At 45.5% G+C, this 24018-nt stretch overlaps 1 protein-coding gene and 2 long non-coding RNA genes across 4 annotated transcripts; 1 reads left to right on the top strand and 2 right to left on the bottom strand.

Annotated features, from left to right (window-relative positions):
- Window positions 1–570: 570 nt before the first annotated feature.
- LOC120701343 lies at window positions 571–1641 on the top strand. Its single transcript, XR_005686054.1, has 3 exons — window positions 571–854; window positions 931–1052; window positions 1299–1641. It is a non-coding gene; the product is annotated as an uncharacterized LOC120701343 (long non-coding RNA).
- Window positions 1642–2253: 612 nt separating this feature from the next.
- On the bottom strand, window positions 2254–6132 carry LOC120698552 (protein FAR1-RELATED SEQUENCE 5-like). 2 transcript variants are annotated; one of them, XM_039982229.1, is made up of 5 exons: window positions 5701–6132; window positions 5069–5164; window positions 4916–4990; window positions 2768–4840; window positions 2254–2679 (listed from the first exon to the last, which is right to left on the bottom strand). In XM_039982229.1, exons 4-5 carry the CDS (start codon window positions 4123–4125, stop codon window positions 2652–2654), a joined length of 1386 nt encoding a protein of 461 aa, XP_039838163.1. In that variant the 5' UTR covers window positions 4126–4840; window positions 4916–4990; window positions 5069–5164; window positions 5701–6132; the 3' UTR covers window positions 2254–2651. Both variants share the same exon structure in this region, with proteins under 2 accessions (XP_039838163.1, XP_039838164.1).
- Window positions 6133–17609: 11477 nt separating this feature from the next.
- On the bottom strand, window positions 17610–18318 carry LOC120698551. The gene is made up of 2 exons (XR_005684895.1): window positions 18251–18318; window positions 17610–17820 (listed from the first exon to the last, which is right to left on the bottom strand). It is a non-coding gene; the product is annotated as an uncharacterized LOC120698551 (long non-coding RNA).
- Between the last annotated feature and the right edge of the window lie 5700 nt (window positions 18319–24018).

Below are 24018 nucleotides of genomic sequence, written 5' to 3'. Positions count from 1 at the left end.
ATCTCTCAATCAACAGTGAAAGAAGGCGGCGGTGCTCGGTCTGGAGAGGGAATGCAGCAGTGGCGCAGCCTTGCAGCCTTGTCGGCGAGGGGAATCACGGCGAAGTGACCGACACAGAGTTGTTTCTTCCTTTTCCTCCTTCCCCTCTTTCCCATTCTCATCTCCTCCCATGTCTCAGCCGCTCTCTACACATGGAAGTTAGGCAACAGGGTGGGAGCCGTTTGCGACTCATATGAGGACGAGAACGTATCCTATGCTACCGGCTAAATAGATGCTACCGTGCTACCGTGCCATCTGGACCGTTACAGCATAAACAAATGGATGGGATGAAAGCTGCTACGTACCCCTATCATTTTACACATAACCCCCTCCACACATCCTAATGTCTAGTCAATTTTCATTTTAACCCCAAGTTATTGGCACTTCCACTTTAGATCCTTTCGCTCTCTATTCTCTCACTATCTCTATCTCTCAATCAACAGTGAAAGAAGGCGGCGGTGCTCGGTCTGGAGAGGGAATGCAGCAGTGGCGCAGCCTTGCCGCCTTGTCAGCGAGGGGAATCACGGCGAAGTGACCGACACAGAGTTGTTTCTTCCTTTTCCTCCTTCCCCTCTTTCCCATTCTCATCTCCTCCCATGTCTCAGCCGCTCTCTACACATGGAAGTGGGCTGCCAGCAGTGGAGGTGCTTGTAAGGGGCTGAAGGTGGCCAAAAGATGAGGGGTGATGGCTTCTGCAGCATCCCTACCCTCTACTGCTCCCGTGTCCTCCCTCTTGCCGGTTGGCATCGACCTCATTGGTGGTGTGGACACTTCCATGGAGATGTCTTCACTGTGTTTGATGAAATGGGTAGAAGGTATGCATTTTTTTCTTCTCCAATTTTACTTGCAGGTTTTTACAGCCCCATTCTGATTTTGCTCTAGCATTCCCAGGATGCCGGCGCTATGAACCTTGAGAGACTTCATCACTTGCTACTCCCATCCAAGTATATGCACACCATGTGTGTTGCTGATATTTCCACGACAAACTTGACTCCCAGTTGTTGCTTCTCACGGTATATTGCTATTACTAGACCTCATTTTATTCCTTCGGATAAGACATCAGTAGATAGGTGGAGCCCAAATGTATAGATGTTTGGTTAGTTGGGTACTGCCTTTTGGCGACTTGATTAAACATTGGTAAGGATAAATTAGTATATTGTGCTCCAATCCATACATTTTATCAATAGAGTATTGACTTCAGATAACACAGACTAAAAAGAATTGTTGACTTGCTCAATTTGTTGGGTGATATTCTGCAGGAGCACATGAAGAAAAGTGGCCTTTCAAAGTGGCCTTTCAAAGAGTGTATGTTTTGAATGGTCGAAGCTTGCTATGTGCGAAAGGCATAAATTAATTTTTGGTAGTGTCTGTTGTGTATATGAGGCCACCAATATGGATTAGCGAGTCTGATGATGCTGAATACCGCTGCAAGATCACAATAAACTTTGAAAATGATGTGCTGCACGGATGAAGTCGTGGCACCTGCCTGTTCCTGAAGCCAAGAACATCAAAATGAAGCGTCCAATGAATGCCTACCAGGAAAAGAAGTGTGCTATTATGATTAACAGTGTAGATATATGCTTTGTGTTTTTTTGGAAAGAGAAGCTGTAGAAATGTAGCTAAAGGATACTCTGTTTGACTTATGATTCTTTTTCTTTCCTTATAATTCTTATGAACAATCTTCAACCACATTTAAAAGATCATGGTCCTAATATATGGTTATTTTCAAGTTCTATTTCTACATGTAACTGCTGTAGCTTTTACTTATTTGCGTGTTTCAATGGATCACTCAAAGCAGAATGCTGTCATTATATCACTGTTTTTTGTTTCAACTTAGCAAAAATATCATCTCTGAACCTCTATATATTTTCAGATAATCGAATATTGAATTATCATCCTGAAGAATGAACTACTCTTTTGGTTCTAAGATCTGAATAATGAGTTGTTTTTTATTCTTATGTGCTAAGTTCTAAACGGTGATTTTCTTAACTTCTATTGTGCACTACACATGATTCAGTCCAGCAATCTTGTTGTAGTTCACCTGTCAATGTTGCATCTTCAGATGACTTAATAGAATTTTTGTGAAGCGGTGGTACAATTTGTAATTCTATGCCAAAGAAAAGAGGAAAAGAGTATGGTTGCACAATATTTATTGAATTGAACATGCATAAGCCACATTAGAAACCAAGGTGAAAGACTTATGCAGTATTTATATACAAGAGCGATCAAATTTGTTCAGATTGAATGCACATATATATGCTGCTACATATTCGACTTGTAGGCATCTACTACACAAGGGTTCCAGTCTTCACAAATTACATGAACACAGATTCATAACCATCCAATTATCATCTTGTGCGTCCTCCGGCAGTCTGTGTAGTGGAGATGTTGCCGTACAGGGAAGTTCGATGCTCAATGGAGACCCCAAAATTAATTGTAGAATGAAATTGATTATTAAATAGCACCAAAATGAATAATCATATTGACGGGCAGTAATTGTAGATTGGCCTGTTTGAGACTGAAGGCTCCTGGCAAATAATTAGATAGCAACTTGTTAAAAAATCAATAGTGAAAAATGCATAATGATCCTGCACACCTTTAATTTGGTTAGCTCAATGTTGTTGCTTGGAGCTAGTTTTCCTGCAGACATATATATGTGCAAAATTAGTTTCTATACCCTGGGTTGTTTTGCACGTAAACACAATAATAACCAGATTATAGCTTGTACCTCCTTTTGCTTTTGTTTTCTTCTGAAGCCTTCTTAAATCTTTTTCCATTTCCTTTGGTGTGTGCTACTTCAGGGGGATGGATGTCAATGGTCGTTGGAAATGGCATTCCAACAAAAGACTCAAACTCTGAAACTTTACTTGTCTCACTAGATTGTTCCATTTTTAGCACATGATCAACAGCTTCAGCCACAGCTTTATGCAAATACTTCATTTTCTCCTCAGAATGTTTAGCAGCAAGCATCCCCATGTTGAATTTAGAGTTTGTCTCAGAGTACATGATCTTGATGGCAGGTGGAAGGGATGTACATGATCCTTCAATCACATTACCTTTAGCATCAAGCACCCGCTTACGTGTAGCTATCTTAGTCCACCTATCTAGCACATAGTTAATAGGTATTTCATTGTATAGCTCTGCCTTGAGGACTACAATGGTGTGAGAACAAAGAATACCGATAGACTCAAACAACCTGCAAGAACAGTTTACAGCCTTGGAACATGTGTTGTAGCGAATTTCTCTTATCCTGCCTCTACTATCCCTAATTCGGGTGATCTTTTCCTCTCCAACCTGTTCCATACCTTGCACCACACAATTATCCCTCGCAGAAACCACCTCTTGCTGAAACATCTCAAATATGGTATGCGTGTAGACCTCCCTAGCATGCCTCTCGAAGGTCCAAGATGTCTTGAGTACAGGTGATGTATGAATTGTGGCATTGTCATCGTGCAACTCCTTTTCCCGCTGTTCCTCCAAGGCAGCTTCAAACCTGATCCAAAATTCAAGTAAAGATAGTCGTCGGTTCACAAAGCGGCCAAAGAATGCATTCTCGCTTTCAGATCTAGAGGTTGTTCGTAAGATACCACCTAGTGAGTATCCTACAAAGTATGCTGGAATCCATGATTCTCGCAGAGCATACTTATCATTCAACCAGACATTATTTTCAAGTCCATAATCAGCAATTATTGATGCCCAGCTTGACTCAAACTCATCAGGTGTCTCTGAACACCATACACATATCCCAAATCTTTTCATGAACTCTTCATCCTTGGTGAAGTCACGACCAAGCTTTTCAGGGAGTTTGTTAAGAATATGCCACATACAAAGTCTGTGTATGGTGTTTGGGAAGACATCTCTGATTGCAGCCTTCATGCTAAGGTCCTCATCAGTTATGATCAGTTTAGGTGCAGCCCCTCCCATTGCTTTCAAAAAGGTTCTGAATAGCCATTTGTATGACTCTTTCTTCTCATTTGGTAAAAAGGCAGCACCGAACGTGATACATGACTTATGATGATTGACTCCAGTGAATGGCGTAAAAACCAGGTCATATCGGTTGGTTCGGTAAGTAGAATCAAAGGACATGACATCACCAAACAACTTATAGTTCCTTATGCATGTACTATCAGCCCAGAAAATGTGTGTTAGCCTCAACTTGTCGTCTAACTGGTACTCAAAAAAGAATGATGAATTGATCCTTTTGCTTCTCTTTCATGATATCAATTAAAATCTGGGCATCTGAAGCACTAATGACTTTTCTGCAATCACGTTCATAGTTCTGAACATCCTTCTTTGTGCAACCTAGGTTTGCAGGCCCACCTTTCTCTACACTAAGCATCCGGAATGCTGCAGAAGTGCCAATTGACGCTTTATGACATGTAAATAATGCACACTTCACTCCGCTAGTCACTTCCCTATTTGATTTGATTAAATGCCCCATCCTTGGGGAGACCAAATCATGGGTGTGGTAGGAGATGAACTTGGCAACCACATACTTGCCATCATCTCTTCTCTTGAATCCAATCATCGCCTGACAGCCACACCGAGTTATCTTGACCTTCCTTTTAGGCTTCTCATCTTCACCACTTTCTTGCTCTTTCCTCCAACCTTCCTTTGAACAAACAAATCGCTTCCAGATGGCCGTCCCATCTATTTTTTTGTGCTGTGTCCATTTGCGAACCCCAAATCCCATATGCTTAGCATATGCTCTGTAGAAATCTTCTCCTTTCTCCCAGCTATCAAACACCATACCAATTGTGGGCTGTAAGCCATCCTCGCAATCAGGCTCATAGACTGAACCCTGCAATTAGAAATAAGAGTTCATAGTGTATGATTTATTAAGACTAATGAAAAAAAACTCTTAAACAATACTTACATAGAATGGTAAGCTTATCGTTCTTTCTGGTGTTTTATAGCTATCTCCGTTACCCTCAACTGAACATATTTCAACCTATAGATAAAAAAGTTGAGATCAAAGGACTGAAGTGGTTTATAAACATGGGTTATAAGAAATAGAGTACAGACTTACCATAGCATTTCTATGAGTGTCATCTTCACCTTGAAGTGGAATTGCTATAGTTGAGTCAGACCTATGCAAGACCCTTGACATGGATTCCATGGTACCCTGCTAACATATGATTTAATTCCAGCACAAGAAATGGAAAAACCAAATAGGATGACACTAGCAAAGCAATGCAGATTAAAGGATGCTTATTGACAACAAGTTCTCTTTTCTACATGAACTAGTAAAATCACCAAAGTGGTAATTGCGGTAGTAGTGATTAGAATTCGTAATTCTTAATAACAATATAAAACAAAAATCATGATTTTTTAAGAATATTCAAGCTTTAATCATCTCCAAATTTGGGAAGAATGATCTGTAGAATAAGTTGGACAGCAACCTGCAAGCACTTGGTTATCTCTTTTATGAAGCTAGGGTGGTCCAAGCCCAGTGGGGCAAGCTTTTTGAATACCACACATGTTTCTGAAAGAGAGATGCAATTTATCCATCTTTCTTCATTTTGACCAACTCTGAAATCTAATGATAAAATCGCACAAATTCACATGATACTTTACAAATTTGATACAATACTACAACTCTACCATGGCTGTGAATGTGCAACCCACCAAAAATAAGTCACAAATTACTGAAATTGGTACCTTGCAATGTTGCCTAATCCCTGCTGTAGCTCGTCTTGCTGCTGTGGTGCTGGTGGTGGGAGTTCAATCGCTGGCTTCAACTCCAGTACTCCAGCACGCTGAGCCACTGCCCGAGGATGCCGTGGCGCTTCATGCCGGCGAGCCGGCCGACCACCGTTGGATGTATCCCGCACGGCCACACCTCCCTCCCAACCTCCAAGACGGCTCGCTCCTCCCTCCTTGGCTCGCCCCGTCGACTGCCGCCAATCTCAGTTGCCAGTTTGGCACACGCCGGCCACTGCCTCGCCGCCACCAAGTTCTAATCCTAGTGTGTCGCCTACGACCGTCTCGTGCCCTGGTTGTGTCACGGGCTCACGGCGGCAGCAGTTCCTCTCTACAGCAAGCTGAGAATAAATGGATTTGGTCTTGAACTGTAGGTAGCTTCTTGAGGGGGCTTCCATTTGGTCGGTTTGGGAAACAGATCGATTGGGAAGAAGATGGGCATGGCCGAAAATGCACTTCAATCTTTATTGAGGGGGCTCCGTGCATAATAGCCATCACTTGTTTTTCCACTGCCATCGCATCCATTGGTTGCGCATCCATCGGCTCCGGACGTGAGGGAGCAAGGGAGTATGTGAGGTGCTAGGAGCACCGGATACATTCTCATATGAGGACGTACTATGAATTACTTCCTCCATCGACAAAAATTGCAACTCTCGTTGCTCAACAAGTCAAATAATTTTAAATTTGATTAGATTTATATAAAATAATACTAAGATTTATGGTAGGTACAATAAGATTAATCATGAAATATATTTTCATACTCAATGTATTCAAAGATATAAATGTTCATAATTTATTTATATAAATTTAGTTAAATTTAAAATTGTTTTGACTCCTCGAGAGTTACGTTCTTTTGTTGGCGGAGGGAGTAGTAGTGTGTCATGAGCTCACTGCTTTAGTGCTTCTATTCTTCTTTCTTGCCAACGATACTACTCTGTGGGCCTGTTTAGTTGGTGAAAAGTTGTTGGTTTTGGTACTGTAACACATTGACAAAAAATGTCCAATCGTGGACTAATTAGGTTTAAAAGATTCATCTCGTGCTAATCAGTTAGATTGCACAATTAATTATTTTTTTCAACTACATTTAATGCTCCATGTATGTAACCGGACATTTGATGTGACCGGTATTGTAGAAAATTTTTGGAAAACTGAACAGGGACTAAAAGAATTCCCTTTCATGGTGTAAAAACCTGGCAAGCTGCAGCCAGCCAACGTGGACTTCCGAGTGAAGAGGTCGCTAGCAAGGCTGAACGCCCGTGGCTGCTGATACATACAGGACAAAATCCGTCGAGGAGGACTGGGTGGAGTTGGTACCCGGTGGACAGCTCGTTCCGTCCAACCATGGCGCACCCCCATTGTTATCTCGGACTGACGGCGACGCCCGCTTCGTTTTCACGGCTGCGTGCGGTGGTAGCAGAACGGTCACCGCCCTGATGACACAGGTGCTCGTGCCGCCGGGCGACCGAGGCTCCGAGGGAGATGAACAAGCACGCGGCCAACGGCAAGTTTTGGGATTTGATTCGGCGTGGAGAGGCCGAGATGTGTTGGATCGGATGATCCTGGTCACGCGACCTGTGCTCGCTCGCTCCCCCGGATCACAGTGTGCTCCTCGTGTATGATCTGGTCACAGCTCATGGCGATCTGCTTCGGATTCGGGACCGGATCTCTGCTCGATCCCAGCCGGGCTCGAATCGGCAGCCTCGCCCTCGTGCCGCGCCCTTCCGCGCTCTCGCCGCCAGGCTCGAGAAACCTCGTCGTGTTTCTTTCCGGATCAGGGAGTCTGCGCGTCAATATAAGTCCAAGCCTAAACCCTACACGATCCAAGATTGGAATAGGTCCTGTCCCTCTCGGCTACATCGATCCTCCCGCGCCGCCGCCGCTGCCGCCGCGGCGACAGGGAGGCGAGATGGCGCAACCGGGGCCACCCTTTGACTTCGACCTCAACGAGCTGCCGCCGGAGGACGACGGGGCGAGCGGCGCCTCTCCTGCCCGGGCGCCGGAGCCGCTGCCTCTGTTGCCGAAAGAGACGCTGCCCTCGCCACGGCGCGAGGACTCGCTGCCTCGGCCGGCGCACGATCCGCTGCAGGCGCACGATCCGCTGCAGGCGCCGGCGTCGGCGCAGGATCCGCTGCCGCCGCCCGTGCCCGAGTCCTCGCCGCGCGATCCGCTGCCATCGCCGGTGTTAGACCTGGAGGCGCCACTGTCTTCTCTCGACGACGACGACGACTACGACTATGACGAGGCGGACCTGCCCCCGCCCCCACCTCTGCCTCCGTTCGGCCTGTCCGTCGCCGCGGCGCCGGCGCTGTCGTCGTCCAGCGTGGACACGCCCCGCGAGCTCCCTGTTCCCCCGATCCGCCGCGGCGGGAGAACGCCGCGGGAGCCGTTCGGTGACGCGGCGCGGCTCTCGTCGCCCAGGGACCCGGCGCGGTGTGGGCCCTCCAGGGCGGCGAGCGGCACGGCGCCTCCCCGCAGGTGGCCGCACCCGTGCGCGCCCCGCGACGACGGCGCGATCTCCAAACAACGTCGCGTCGACGGCTACGACGACGAGGACGCCAGCAGGTCGTCCCGGAGCGGGAGCCGCCGCTCGGAAACCGGCTCCCCTCGCCGGCACGAGCGCTCGGGACTCGCCTCCCCGCCTCAGTACGAACCAGGTGGTGGAAGGCGTGCGCCGGCAGCGCATGGCGCGCCTCCGAGGAACCGCCGTCGCCGCCGGCGGCGGCGGCGGCCGCAGCACGAGTACCACTACCCGGGTTCCATTGACAAGCTGCAGCAGGGCCTTCGAGGCCAAGAAAGGCAGCAGGTCCATCAGGCTCGTCATGGGCCTCGTGGCCCAGATGTGCCAAAGATGGGCTTCTCTTCTTACGGCCTGCTATCCGGGTCGTTCGTCAGGTGGGCTTCTCCCGGCGATGGCCGGCCGAGCCCGGAAAAAGAAGCCACCAACGGTGACGGTGGGTTTCACCAGCGCGGGGAAGCGCCTGCTTTCAGGCCGTCACGTCGACCGCGCGGCAGGGAGGATCCGTACAACGGTCGGCGAAGCCAGGCGCAAGAGCCCCCGACGATCGGTGGGGAAGCGCCCAGTCTCGGGCTGTCCTCCGGGGCGCACGGCGGGGACGGCTCGTCCGGCGAACGGCCGAGCCCGTCGCGACAGCCGCCCGGCAGCGGCGGCGCGTATTGGCGGAGGAAAAAGCCCCGGGACCAGCCGTACCATCCCTATGCACGGGACGGCGGCGCGCTCGACAGGAGCTGCGGCGGCGACGGCGGCGGCGGCCAAGCCTGGCGTGAGCCCTACGAGCGCCGCCGGCCTGACAGCAAGCAGCTGCGCACGCCCTGCGGAGGGCCTTCTCGTGGGCGCCCGTACTACGGAGATTGATGCGCGGGAGTGAATCCGGCCACATGGAATGGAAGCTCGAAACCGTCTCGACTCATGTTATCTTTTGGTTAGATTTTACTACCTGGCCCAAGAGGCCAGTCGCCTGGCATGGAGCATCTGCTGCCAAATTTCGGAGAGTTTTGTACTCGTTTCGCTCGGTGTGGGTTTCCATTTTGCTCTGGAGGTTGCATCTCTCGGCCCACGGCCGTGCCGGGCAGCACAGGCGCACAGCACAGCAGAGCCCGGCAGGATGCTTGCCTGCACGGATCGATGCCGACGGCAGGTGAGCCGCCGCGGCCTGAAATTAAACCACGGGGGCTTACACAACTTCAGCGACGGACGAACTTGCTGGCCTCGGCATCGGCAGGCGGCCCGAGTCAGCGGACGAGCAAGCGTGCCAGACGCCGCCCGCCACCAAGCAGGCACAGGACCAGCTGCTGCTGAGCTGCAGGCTCGCAGCCGCTTAGCGTCGGACATGTACAGCGAATCCCCATCGCACCTCCACCATTATTCCCCAGGACAGTCCTGTGTCCCCGCGGCTGCGTGTCAGCGTGCGAAGCGAAGCAAGCGATGTGGGCGATGCCCTGGCCTGCTGGGCGGCCGGCCGCACGCGAACGGCGGCCCCCCTCGCCATGGCGCCGGGAGCACGACCACCACCAACCCGTGGCCCCGGCACGGCCATTGGCCCCACGACAACTCGCGTCGTGTTGCCCGCACGACATGCATGTTGGATTGATCAGACTTGGTCAAGGGACCAAGTCCAACTTCCCCTAATCACGCCCTGATCGGGGGCACTAATCATCATTAAGGTAGTGGGCCCCTTCTGTCAGCGCCACAACTATAAGAACCCTGTTGAGGAGGGCACGCAAACCAATGTTTGCTGGGATCTCATCTACGCGGGTATCGGTCCGATCACGAAAGGCGCTGTACTGAGGGATGACCCCTATCACCACCGTCACTGCGCCTCATCGCCGGTCGCCACTGCACTGCACTGCAGCGACGATCTTCACCTACACCGACGACTTTCATCCTCTATTTCCACAGCCAATGGTTAGTGTCTCTGCTCTCTCCTTCTTCTCTCTCTAGTTCATGTATTCAACAACCCCTGTTTTATCCAATAGAAAAGAAAGTACCAACTCAATCTATTCCTAGAGATCCTAAATGTACTAACAATGGTATCAGAGCCGATCTAGTGGGTAGATCGAGACGGAAGAAGTTTGGATTCGTCATGAATTGAAAGGAATCAAAAGAAAAGATAGGTTTTCGATGCAAATCGAAAAACAGAAATGTAACCCTAACTCTAACCGATTGGATGGGGAATAGAACAAAGAAAAGAGGCGGCGGGACGTACCTGCACGCACCACCGTCGGCCGCCGCCGCACTGGAAAGACACCAGAGCCGCCGTTTTTCCGGTGGACCACCGCCGTCGCGCGGGATGAAGACCCGAGCCGCCGCTCGGCGTGCGGGCTTGGGCACCGCAGCAAGGCCGCTCGACGGCGGCGCCGTTACCATGCCTTTTCTCCGGCCGCCAATGGCCACCGCCGCTCGGTGGAGGAAAAAGAAAGAGGAGGAGAGGAAGATAGAACAGCTCGGGGCTGCCGCGCATCGCCAGGCGGCGCCGCCGTCAGCGCCGGCCACCACCTCCGTCGAGCACAGCGCAGATCGTCGCTCGGGCCGCCGCCTCCGTTCGGGAGAGAGAAAGGAGAGAAGGGAAAAAACAAGCAAGGCCCAGGTCTGCGCGCAGCCATGGCACGGCCATGGCGCGTCGGCCAACCCTGGCGGCGCGCCGGCAAAGGAGGGGGAGGGCCGCGGTGGCGCGGCGCCCCTTCGGCCGCTTTGGCCGCCGCCGCTCGGTGCGCAGAAAGCAAGGGAGAGGAGAAATGGTTTAGGGTTTGGGGCAGCTGACCGGCGACGCCGGTTTTGCCCGGCCGGAATCGACGGAGGACCGTCGGATTTAATCCGACGGCCCTGAGCGACGCACGCAGCTTTGGGCCATATGAGGCCCAGGGGGTGTCCGCAACCGGGCCGGATTTCGGGCCCAGGCCCAGGTTGCGGCCTGGGCGCGGGGGAGCGCGCCGCGCACTCGCGGGCCGTGGGCCACACTCCGCTGTGGGCCGCTGGCTGGCTCGCTGGGCCTCCCAGCACAGCACAGTAACAAAGTTCAACATTTTTTTCCAGAGGCATTTTGAATGATATTTATATGGTTTTTGTTCACAGTTTGTTCTCCATTCAATTTTGCACCAATGTGTATATTGCTTAGGAGAATAAAAGAGTACAGCAATGTCTTTGGACATAGAATTTTATATGTTTCCGCTGCAAAGTAAAAGTCTCAACCTCTATTTAAATTAGAACCAACGGGACACTTTAAATAGAGGAGAAGAAAGATATTAGTTTAAAGTTAATTATGATATTGTTATTTTCTGACCAACGTTGATTATAACAATATTATAATTTCATTGTGATTTCAAGTTCAATGTAATTCTCTGACATTTTTGCATCAAAGTGATCAATTTTCAGAGAATAGAGAAAAACAAAGAAAAGCTTATGAAAGAAAGAAAAAGTTTTCCGCTGCAATAAAGAAAGATAAACTCATATGAGTTATTTCCCTGTGGGAAAAAGAACAAAGAAAAGCTTATGAAAGAAAGAAAAAGTTTTCCGCTGCAATAAAGAAAGATAAACTCATATGAGTTATTTCCCTGTGGGAAAAAGGAGCCTTTAAGTTTAAGGTTAAGAAAAGCTTCCGCTGTTGTATGTCAAAGAAAGAATGTTTTGGCACTATTTGCCATTGTAAGTGTTAAGTTGAGCTTTAGTTTGCTCTTAAAAGAAAAGAAATTTAAAATACATCATTTTCTGACCAAAGTTGATGATGACAATATTATAATTTTTATTCTAGTCATGTGTTCTATTTCTACCCAACGGTGATATAGAATTGAAAGTAAAGGAAAGTTATATGTTTTAATTTTGACCAACGCTAAATTAAGACATACAATTCTTCCCACGTAAAGAGAAATTAACAGACAAAAGTTGATTCCAATCAACGCTACAGATAAAGTTTTGAGGTTACTCAGCTGTATAGTTGAGGTTAAGAAAGAAAAGTGCTTGTTCCATTCTGACTTCTAGTTGATATGGAAAATAGATGCAACTGTTTTGGAAAAGTTTTTCTTTTCTCTCACTAAAGTTTTGCGAATATTGTAATTCATTAAATTTTCTGATTAAATTGGAACCAACAGGAAGATTTAATCAGAAAAGAAAATATATGTGCATGTTTTAGTCATTGTGACCAAAGTTTATCACTATATTATGTTTTTATCTTGTCCTTCAACAGTAAAGATAATGGTTGAAATGAGTTTGATGCACGTTCAATTTGACAAACGTTGAATTAAACATGCGTTGCAAATGTCTTTGAAGTTTTATACCGCATGTCGGAAAAGTTTTTGGCACTTGTGTCACTTATATCCTGCATGACAGGAAAAGTTGTGATGGCTCATGTGCTACTTGAGTATCACATAAAAGTAAAAAAGTCTAAGAGAGCTTTTAAAGTTATCCCAGCAATTCTCATGCACTACTATATTGGCATGTTGGATAGTGACTTGAAAAGAATCGAAGGACAAAAAGAAAGTCGTATGCGAACCAAGATTGCAAGCATGACTTGCAAAAATATAGAAACATGAAGAACTTATGAGTTCTTAAAAGTGCAACAAATCAAGAACTCTGAGGAGCTCTTGAAAAGGAACGAGGAAATGGTACTCCCATTATTTTGTATGACTTGGTCAAATGAATAAAGTTCAAGTAATGAAAAGGCTCCTCATTCACAATTGCTGAAAATAGTTTCGAAATCATGGCAATAAAGTCTGTGCCATATTTCGAGGGGGAGAAAAGTTAGAAAGACTAAGATTTACAAAGAAATTCTCCTCAAAATTAAAGCAAGGATGATCTATTAAAGTGAATATGACCGAGAAGGGAGTACAACGGTCATAACATTGATACCCCAATAATAAAAGTAAGCGAAATTCTTGGAGTTTTTCATCTCCAAATAGGAAGAAAAGATAGTTGAGCCTCAAAGCAACCGAAAAGAAAAGGTGCTTAAAGCTCCCTGCGAGGCATGTAAAGTCAAACCCAAACAAAAGCAAAGATATTCCATCTTTACAATAGAATGGGATAATCTGGAGAGTATTGTATGCCGAGAACTAAGGTTTGAAGAGAAGTGGGACTGTATATTCACTCCTATGATTCAAGCACTGAAATTGTCTCAACATATGTTTTGACATTGTATGAATGTCATAAATAGAGTTGTCTCATTCATCGACGTGGCGAGAAGCCATGGAAGATATAATGAGATCTAAAAGTTCTAAATTTATTTTGGAACATGGAATAAGTTTCTAATGGAGCCAAGACAGTAGGCTATAATGGGTCTACAAGATTGATACGTGACTCCGGAGGGAACATGAAAAGTTGCTAAGCACAACTTATGGCAAAAAGTTTTGTGCAAAGAAAAGAATAAGTTATAATGAGACATTTTATTCAGTCTCATGAAATGATTCTTTTAGAATCATAATGTAATGGATGGCATACTGCTTTTAGAATTGCATCAGATGAATGTTGGAGCAATACCTCCCGATGGAGATTTGCTCAAGAAAGTATATACATGGCATAACCAAATGGTTCCTTTTGTTGTGGAAAGAAAAGAACATGGGAATACCATCTGATGAAATCAGATCACTAAATAGTGATATCTAAAATTTTATGAGTGCAAAGAAAGTTTTGGGTTTTAAGTAAAACTCAAGATGACAAATTGCAAATATGCAAAGTTCAAAGATGGGAAATTCCTTTTCCCGCAAAGTCAAAAGAAGATTATTATGATCTCTAGTTTTGATAGGAATAATCTTGGTGAAGAGTCATTCGCTCTGGGAAAGGAAATTCACCGGGATAAAAGAAAAAAAAGGGGTAACAGGACATTCGCACAGAGCATACTCAGAAAAGAGTTCTAAAGATATATAGTATGCATGCGAGTAAGCCTACGCCTGTCCTATTGTCAAGGGTAATAGTTTTGGAATTTTCAGGATTCCAGGAACCGTTATATGATCGATCAAAAGAAAGTGGTTCCATGTGCTTCAGCTGTTGGAAGCAAAATTAGTGCTCAAAAGAATTTACCTTGACATAGTGCAAGTATCCGGGACATTTTGGCAGAAGTCCAGTCCAGCAATAGATCACTGAAATGGAGTTATAGAATGTTTTGCAATTTTGCAAAATATTGTCAGCCTCATGCTAAGTAAGAAAGAAACATTTATTCTCAAAAGGTTGTGAGTAAAAAGAATCAAGTTTTGGCGAGTTTAGTGAAGCCCACAGTAGTAGCTAACACTCGAGTTTGGAGTTTTATTGTGGAAAAGCTCCAAAGCAAAATAGTTGTGATATTGTGGGTCATGTACCCAAAGTCTAGCATTATATGAGGCTACAGGACAGGCAAAATGGTTAAGAAAACTATTACCCGGAATTGATAATGGTAGACAACAGCAATATACCATTCGAATGTTTTCACTCCTATGGCAATATGTTAAGTGTGCTGCCAAACACATTGACAATGGCTTATATGTTGCAAAGGAGAAAATCCAGAATCATATGAAATCATGGAGCACCAAAGTATCAAACAAGTGTTTGCGGATCCGCTTACCAAAAGGCCTACCGCCCAAGTCGACATGGGTTTTATGGGAGGCCTATGATTTCTGGATTACTTAAAGGCCCAAAGAAAGGTTAAGGTCTTGTTTCAATACAGAAAGGTGCATTGTGGCTGTTAATCTGATGGTAAGTGATAACTGTCATGACGAAGCACGCCCTACGTACCGATCTGCAATGAGATGAGGACCGAAAGCAAAGCAAGTAAAGAAAAGAAGTTAAGTTCAAGTTGAATAGTTTAAAGTACAAAGTTGAGATCAAGGGGGAGAATGTTGGATTGATCTCCAAGACTTGATCAAGGGACCAAGTCCAACTTCCCCTAATCACGCCTTGCTCGGGGGCACTAATCATCATTAAGGTAGTGGGCCCCTTCTGTCAGCGCCACAACTATAAGAACCCTGTTGAGGAGGGCACGCAAACCAACGTTTGCTGGGATCTCATCTACGCGGGTATCGGTCCGATCACGAAGGGCACTGTACTGAGGGATGACCCCTATCACCACCGTCACTGCGCCTCATCGCCGGTCGCCACTGCACTGCACTGCAGCGACGATCTTCACCTACACCGACGACTTTCATCCTCTATTTCCACAGCCAATGGTTAGTGTCTCTGCTCTCTCCTTCTTCTCTCTCTAGTTCATGTATTCAACAACCCCTGTTTTATCCAATAGAAAAAAAAGTACCAACTCAATCTATTCCTAGAGATCCTAAAGGTACTAACAATGCATGCTCATGGTCCTCGACGGCGTCTGCTAGCCTGGCGCACAGCCCAGGCCCTCCCTCCGTGGACCCTGCTTGCTTGTAGAGCAGCACTGCACGCCACTATCCCTTGGCTCAGAGGCCGGCGAGCGTGCCGATGAACGAAGCTCCGTCGTCGAGTTCGGGGACGGACATTGCCCGGGTCGCCATCACGCGGGGAAAAGATCGCCCACGCCGTACGTGTTGATTGTTTGCTGGTGGAGCGATCAGCGAAGCGTCCGTCGAGGCCGTCGACGGGCCTGTCATCTGTTAGCTAGGCGGTTTGCGGAAGCTTGGCTTGAATGCCCCGGTTGCTTCTTAAGGAAGGTATATCATAGGACGACCTAGGTCGCGTCGCCGACCATTCAAAAAAAAGGTGGCGTCGCCGTCCGCGCCCATCGTCAACTGCGCGCTGCGCCCACATTTATGCCGCGAGAGTGAGAGGAAACATCTTTGATAGCAGTATTGAAGTTTTCTTTTCTTTTTCTTTTTTTTAATCGATAGCAGTATTGAAGTTTGTAGATGGCTTAATAAATCATCTCTCTGATGAGCCTGTCAAGCGACGGCAGCAACATCCTCCCTTTTGTTTTGAAAACAAAAAGAGAAAAAGTCCAGTTTTCCTCCTCGTCGACCAATGTCAGAATCTGGAATTTCTATTTATGGTGGTCAAATAGAACATTTAAATATTTTAATAAATAAGTCCATATGGTCTTATAAAATTATATCTTGTTTACATTCTCAATTCTCAATTCAATTATCAAGTGTATTACATAAAAAAATTAGTAGCTATTTTTTGCTGTTAGTAATAAATAAAAACTGATATGAAAAATATAGGAGATAAAGTTTTTGGGGCCAAGTCTTAGGGTGGGCCCAGCCCACCCTCTAGATCCGCCCCTGCCTCAAACTATCATAAAAGTTTAATTTTCAACCTCTAACTATCGAAACCAGACAATTTTAGCCCTTTAGTTGGTTTTAAAGGTGGTATTCTCTTTTACTAAAATTAAAAATATTCAATTTTACAATAAAAATTTTAAGTTATTCATTTTAAATCAGAAAAATGAAATGAGTGCCAAGATCTGTTTGGATGACCTAAAGTTGAGTGCTAAACTTAGCACCTATTAGCACTTATACTTTTGATAGAGTTTTTAAGTCTTGGCTAAAGTTTAGCTCACTCCATCAGCGCATTGCCGTTTGGATTTGATAGTGCTGAACTTTTAGCACTTTGAAGTATTAGCTCATGGATCCAAACACCTCTCAACCATTTGGAAGGATGTAGAGATTACGTGGTTTATCCGTGGTCATATGTAATAGGCCAAAATGAATTAAAAAATATTAAGAAAAGTAAAGAAGCCTAGAAAAATCAGAAAAATAACAAGCACTTGTGTATACTTTGTATAGACTAGTAGTGCCCATGTGCGGCACGCACATGTTTTAAAATCAAGAGATTTCTAGCATAGGTCCACATGCGACATGTTCATATTTTAAAAAATTTAGGAAATAACCACTTTATATTTAAAGCCAAATAAATCTTCCCTGCAAAGGAGCACACAATGTCATACATGATTTGCATTTTTCCAGTGAAATCTGTGTTGTGCAACAGATCCCATTAGATCAATTTTTAAGTCCAAGTTTCCTGATGAGACAAATATACAAATCTCTAACACAGATATTTCATTTTTTCATTACATAAGTCAAATTCAGACAAAAACCTTCATCTCTGAACCCACATCTTTCTTTAAAAACCAATTCTCTATCACATCTCGACCTGAGGTCTGATCCCACCATGTGCTAGTCTAACCATCAGTGTATCCCATTTGTCATCTTCCAATGTCATTGTCCTCCTTTCGCATGCCTCCTCTCAACATCACATTTCAAACACGAAGATGATGGTTTAGAGCTCCCACTTATACAGACAAAGGAAAATTATAATAGACCGGCACTTGGATATATTGGAAAAAGAAGACGAATTATGAGGGACCAACACAGACTACCCATTTGAAAAGCGAAATCAATGAAACAATGAAACTAAAATAGTGTTGCACAATGTTAAATATGAGACTTAATAATCTCCATCAAAGTTCCCTACATTAGCAATCTGTCATAAAAAATTAACTTATAAATTTTATATCAAAAACTTTTAACTCCTCTAATTTGTTCTAATTAGCAAATCATCATCACAATTAGGAGGAAACAAAATAATACTTGGTACTCCACCAACTCTTTAGCTTGCTCCGTCTACTTATCACTCGATCCCCAGACAGGCTTTCCACCACTGACAAACTCTCGAAGTGCAGGAAACTACATAGCAGATGGAAGTGAGTTTTGCAAGCTACAAGCAAATATGCAGGTATTTAATATACAATCTCAGGCATGAAGAAGATCAGGAAGTGCAAATGAAATCAAGGAGTGGCACCCTCCAGTAAAACTATTTACTGGGAAATTATCTCACGGGAACATGAAGTGGCCACCAGCGCATGAAACTATCTGCTGACTGAGAAGCCAAAAGCAGAAAAGAATTCCATAATAGGAGGCAACCAGCATTGCCCATTTTGCTACAACCCCTGCTCCTCACACAGAAGGTGGGTGAAAAAGGATACCCACACTTTCTATTTAGGAAATTTTAAAGTAAATCAGAAAAATAATGAAAAAAATAAAGTGGACACTTTCTATTTTAAAGGATACTTCAAGAGGAACTGGTGTGAAGTGGGCCAAGGCAAAGAAAACAAACCTTGTTCTAAGCAAGATCAATGGACACGGCCCCTCTCATCAGTCCGGCCCACCATATTACGATATGTTAAAAAACTCAATTAAGATTATCCTATTGAAAAAGTAATTTCAACAGAAAAATGTTCTAAATAATTACTCACCTGTTGTCTCCAGGTTATTTTTTTTTCAAAAGGTGTCTTTTTTCATTAAGTTGGACAAGGACAATGGGAAAAAAAAGCAGCTCTTCTCACCAGAACTAATCCTAGCAAAATTGAGCTTATGCAAATGGATTTCCCAGGGCTGCAAATCGGAAACAACAAAGCTGAGTATTCATAAACAGAAAAGGTATTTATAAGTAAGATGTGTATTTAAATGACCTGCCACTGGCAAACTCCCACTTTCCGATATCAAGCGCATCCATACCAACATACAGGAAAAGAAAAGTCTCCGCAATGAAGGACCAAGTTGCAAAGGCATGCCTGAGTAGAGTGTTAGGAAGGGATGCTTTCCTGCAGCTTGAGTGGTAATGGTATTGCAGGTGCTAAAAAAAAGGGTTTCTGAGTAAAGTGACCTTCTCCCTAGGCTGCTTGATGCTGATGCCGGCAGTTGAAATTATAAGCTGCATAACTTTAGTGACACCTTAAGCAAGCTAACTTCACAATAAGAAGATGATGCATAAGGTCAGTCACTTACTTTGCCATAGCGTACAATGGTCTTGCAGGAATTTATTTATGATATCATTTTTATCATTCACATTGACACTACTTTTAATATGATAATGGCATTGTGGAAGTAAAGCACCAAGCATGATAAATGCGAAGATTACATTGGCTATAACAAACCTAACAGTTTGATTAAATTTTTGCTGATATGTGCAAAATGAAAAGGCATACCTAGGTTATAACTCTACACATACACATACAGACTAACTTTTGAAAATCACACCATAGTGAGTGAGCGACAATATGCACAAACAACATTTGTTCTTGCCTGTAGATTGTCTGAGCCCTCCTCAATGTCCACTGAAGCTGTGATACTGTCGCTAGTCAAAATAATCTTCAAACCAACCCTTTCCAAAAAAAAACACCCCAAAAGTTGTGATACTGAACATTTGTTTTTTGAAAGACTTTACTGGAACTTATCTAGTCCCTAAAATGATATTCTAATCCAAATAAGAATATCTCGTAAGTGGATTGATATCCTCTTGCAAAACTCTCTCCAACCATGGAAATTATAGCCTCTTTTCACCACATAAAATAGACTTATCTTGTCATTTATCTTAGTGAAAATATTTAATTAACATTGTCTCCAACCCACCTTGCAGTGTTATTACGAATTCAAGAATTTGATTTTCTCGTATAAATGACAACATGCAAAAATCAAACATGTTACTACTCCTTTATGAACCCCATTATGTAAGTAGAGTATGAAAACCAAAAAGTGTACTATTGTTTGAGTGTTTGTAGATTTCCACCAAACTGTGTTAGCAATGATTTGATTAAGCACAGTTCTTTCAATCCGTCTTTTTATCAAACATATATCATGCATGAATGCATTTGTGAGAGGTGATGAGAGGCGTACCTAATTGCACATCACCATGTCGATCAATAGGAGATTGATTTCACAAAATTGCGTCAGTAGGAGATTGATTTTAATAACAAAATGAACATTGAAGCAACATCCTTATGTAAAAACATATGTAAAAAAAAGAAAATTATGGGAGTTTACAATTTCCTTACCAACACGATATAAAAATTGGCCTAATGCTTCAATGAAAGGCATTGATTCAATGTCTCCTGCATCAAGAATGCCACGGTTATGAGGTGAAAATATTTTATCTCCTGCACCGGAATGCTTGCATCTATGGGAACTATTGAGCAAAATAATATGCTACTTTGCAATTGGCTGCAATGATGCAGAATGGCTTTTTACCTATTGTGCCACCAAGTTCTATGACACAGACATCGATCTTCTGTGCCATCAATTGGATTCATTGCGACACGTTCAATCCACTCTTGTATTTCATATGTGATGTGTGGCACAACCTGATAAAGAGAATATCAACTTAAAAAATGGTACCTTTCCGTTATTACAGAATGCATTGAATCATATATTCTGATAACCAGATCTCACCTGAACAGTTTTTTCTAGGTAATCTCCTCTTCATTCTTTGTCAATGACATACTGCAGTATACTAAGAAGTTATTACCAATTATACTAAGAAACCAACCAGTATAGAAGTTATTTTGTATTCTAGGAAAACTATGTTGAATTAGCAGGAAACCAGGACATCTCATACAAGGTGTATATATATAGCTTATATGCTCCAGTAAACCATCAAGGCGTTTCTATAGGCCATGTACTCATGCTCTCTTGGGCATACTGTGAAATCAAACAAGGCGTAGACCTTCCCTTCAACCAGCTGTCTTTGAGCCGCTTCTTTTTTTTGAGTAGGTCTTTGAGCCGCTTCATGTTGCTGCCAAATTCACGCGCTTGCATAGTTGCACCCAGAAACCAGTAAAAGAAAAAATAACTTAAATCAGTGTGCTGAGACTCAAGAAAAAAATGTTAATCAAGCACGAGAAGTGGGCTAGCATGGTTATCATCAGTCAATTAGTATGGAGTATGGACAGTGGAACTACAGTTTGGGGGATGGATTGAATAACCTCTTCGTCGATCAGGAGGCCACCCAAATCCTGGAGATGCGCACCCGAACTTTGATCCCTCCATGATTTCCGAGGGTTAGCCGAGACAAAGGGGTAAACCCACCTTGTGATGAACCAGTTTTGGCATGGAGGCTCAAGCTTGCTTGTCCTCATCCCTAACCCTAACCTTAATTGGGATCTTCGAACCAGGCAAGCATGAACAAGAGCCGATCCACTCCTTTACTCGGATCGAAGTGATGAGACGCCATGGAAGCGGTGAGCTCGCGCACCTGTGTGTAGGATCAAGAACACCGACTAGAGGGGGGTGAATAGGCGGTTTAAAATCTAAAACCAACAACACTAGAGAAATTTAATTAGTAACAAAGGAAAGCCCTATGTCATGCTATTACTATCTCTAGATGAGTTTGCAACCTAGGGTGACAAGATACAAATCAAGCTCTAGTAAAGTAAAATGCTCAAAGTAAAACAAGAATTAAAGTGAGCAAGAGAAGTAACCAAGCTTGACACAAGAATTTATCCCGTGGTGTCGATGACTTGCCGGTCACCCCTAATTCACGTTGAGGTGGATTCCAAGAATCAACCGCTCCTCTATCAAGAACCTCTTGATCTTGAGCCGGCTTGAATCAAGGAACCGCTCCACACCTCGATTCCACTAGAGTTGCTCTTCACCACTCCAGTGAGGTGAGCACAAGACCTCTCACAACCAAAATCGGGGCTCCTCAACAATCTCCTTGGAGGAGCTCCACGAAATCCTCTTCTCCAAGCCGTCTAGGGAGTGGCAACTCCCAAGAGTAACAAGTCGATGACGCTTGCTTGAAGTTTCCCTAGTGCCACAAAGCTCAAACTCTTGATGCAATGCACTAGGAAGCTCTCACACCCTCAAGAATGCAATCTCTAAGCAAGTGTGTGTGAGAGGGATGCCTTAGCTCTATTGTGTCAAGAATGCAGTCTAAATGGCCAAGAGAGACACCCAATGGCCGGGCATTGGGTATATATAGACATCCCTTCAAAAACTAGCCGTTACACTCTTTTCTGCGAAGTCGCGGACCGTCCGCGGTTCAAAAACCGGACCGTCCGCCATTATAAACCAGTGAGTCAGAGTGCATTTAATGCGTGTCAAAACTAGCCGTTACAGCCCTGGCGGACCGTCCGCGCCCCAGGGGCGGACTGTCCGCTGTTGTGAGATCTGACTCACCAGAGACAAATATGCACTCTGGTACAAAAACGAATTAGCCTGCGGACCGTCCGCTCCCCAAGGGCGGACCGTCCGCTCCCCAAGGGCGGACCGTCCGCAGTTTACTTTTCAGCCCAAACCAGAGAAACAACCTCTCTGGTACAAATCTGAGATTAGCCGGCGGACCGTCCGCTCCCCATGGGCGGACTATCCGCCGTTCAACTTTGAAGCCCACCAGAGAGACACCCTCTCTGGTACATTTTTTGAAATAAAGTGGCAGACCGTCCGCCTACCTGGGCCGGACCGTCCGCCTACCTGGGCCGGACCGTCCGCGAGCCCACCAGAGCCTTTGCAAGCTCTCTGGAACGAGCGCGGACTGTCCTCCCCTCAGGTGCGGACTGTCCGCTGTTACTCAGTCAGCTCTCAAACTTAGTCTTTTCAAAACGTCGTTAGCCCTCATGCATGCAACTAGACATTTTGAGCAAAATGGCACTAAGGACCCGTCAAGCACGAGTACATGACCCCTCTTGATAGTACGGCTATCTATCCAAACAAATCCGGTCACTTTTCATCCGCTAAACACCGTGTGACCGGTAAAATGCAAAAAGCCCTATTTGATACCTTTGCCTTGAGCCCGAGCTTTGCACATCATCTCCAAAACTCCACATATTCACAATCAATTTCTTTTCATCCGTGGATCAACCTATACTCATCATCTCATATGAAATCGTTAATCCACAATCAGTTGTCATTAATTACCAAAACTCAAATTAGGGGCCTAGATGCTTTCACTGTGTTCCGGAGCGTGGCTTAGCCTCTCCGAGGAGAGCTAGAAGCCAATGAACCCGGCGCCTCCGAGGGGCCGGCTAGCGCGACGAGGCCGAAGATCTCGCCGGCGGTGAGGTACGTGGACGCCGAGCCCTTGCACCACTACACCGGCAGTGGGGGGATTGGGAAGGGAGAGGTGCAGCCGGCCCGAGTTGCTCCTCTTCCCGCAGCCGCCATGGGCGCGGCGGTCTCCTCCGCTGCCACCGGCCGGCCCCGCTGCCCCGCGCCGCAGCTGAACGGGGGCGGCCCCACCGCCGTCACTCCCATGTGCCGGGCTGCGCGCGGGTGCCCACCGGGGCAGGGACAGGCGCAGCGAGCTCCATGGAGAGGCGAGCCGCCGGGGAGGAGGGGCGCTCGATCGTGGCCGTGGGGTGGGGGAGGCGGGCGGCGTGCAGGGCTAGGCGCAGGCGGCCGGGGTCAGGTCTCGGGGGGGAGGGGGGCTCAGCGGGGATGGCCGCGAGTTGGGGCGGAGGGCATTGGGGGGGGGGGAAGAGGTGTCGCGAGGGAGAAGAGGGGGCGTCGGGGGCAGGCGGCGTCGGGGGGCAGGGGCAGCCGGCGTGATTGACAGGCCGATTAGTCCGGGCGGGTCACGATACTGGCCAATAGGATCGCGGGTACCGGGGGTGGGTAGAGAATGCCGTGGTGAAAAAAAAATGACGGAGGGGGGCGCGCCCTCGCGAATGAACGGGAGGGCGCTTGGTTTTCGGCCTGCCATCCCCCTGTCAAACATTTGGTGCTTTCAGGTGGGCCTAAAAGTGAGGTTTGTGAGGTGGGTATGAGGACTAAACTTGGTGAGAAATATTTCAATTGTCATGGATCCTTATAGTATAGATTCACTAGAAAAATTCTTGATTTGCATAAAGTCTCATAATCTTTATCATATTCATATTTATAAAATGTAGGGATGACCACGCCCGAAAAGAAATTTGATCAGGTGCATGGTAGAACGTTGATCACGCATATACTCACTCCATTCTAAATTATTGGTTGTTTTATTTTTTTTTCTAGATATAGCATGTATCTAGAGACATAGCAAATACTATGTATCTAGAAAAATTAAAACGACCTATAATTTGAAACGAATAGAATACTAGCAAAAACCTTTATTTGATTAAATGCTAT

Source organism: Panicum virgatum, chromosome 3K (assembly GCF_016808335.1).
Source record: "Panicum virgatum strain AP13 chromosome 3K, P.virgatum_v5, whole genome shotgun sequence".
Classification (NCBI taxonomy): domain Eukaryota; kingdom Viridiplantae; phylum Streptophyta; class Magnoliopsida; order Poales; family Poaceae; genus Panicum; species Panicum virgatum.
The sequence above is the reverse complement of the archived record's forward strand: the minus strand, read 5'-3'. Positions and strand labels throughout refer to the sequence as shown.

What these genes read in the sequence shown, in the direction of transcription:
- LOC120698552 (XM_039982229.1), bottom strand. Translation starts at nt 4,125, where the DNA reads ATGTCCTTTGATTCTACTTACCGAACCAACCGATATGACCTGGTTTTT. An exon ending in GAAAACAAAAGCAAAAGGAG is followed by an intron (nt 2,680 to 2,767) that starts GTACAAGCTATA and finishes ATATGTCTGCAG; the next exon opens with GAAAACTAGCTCCAAGCAAC.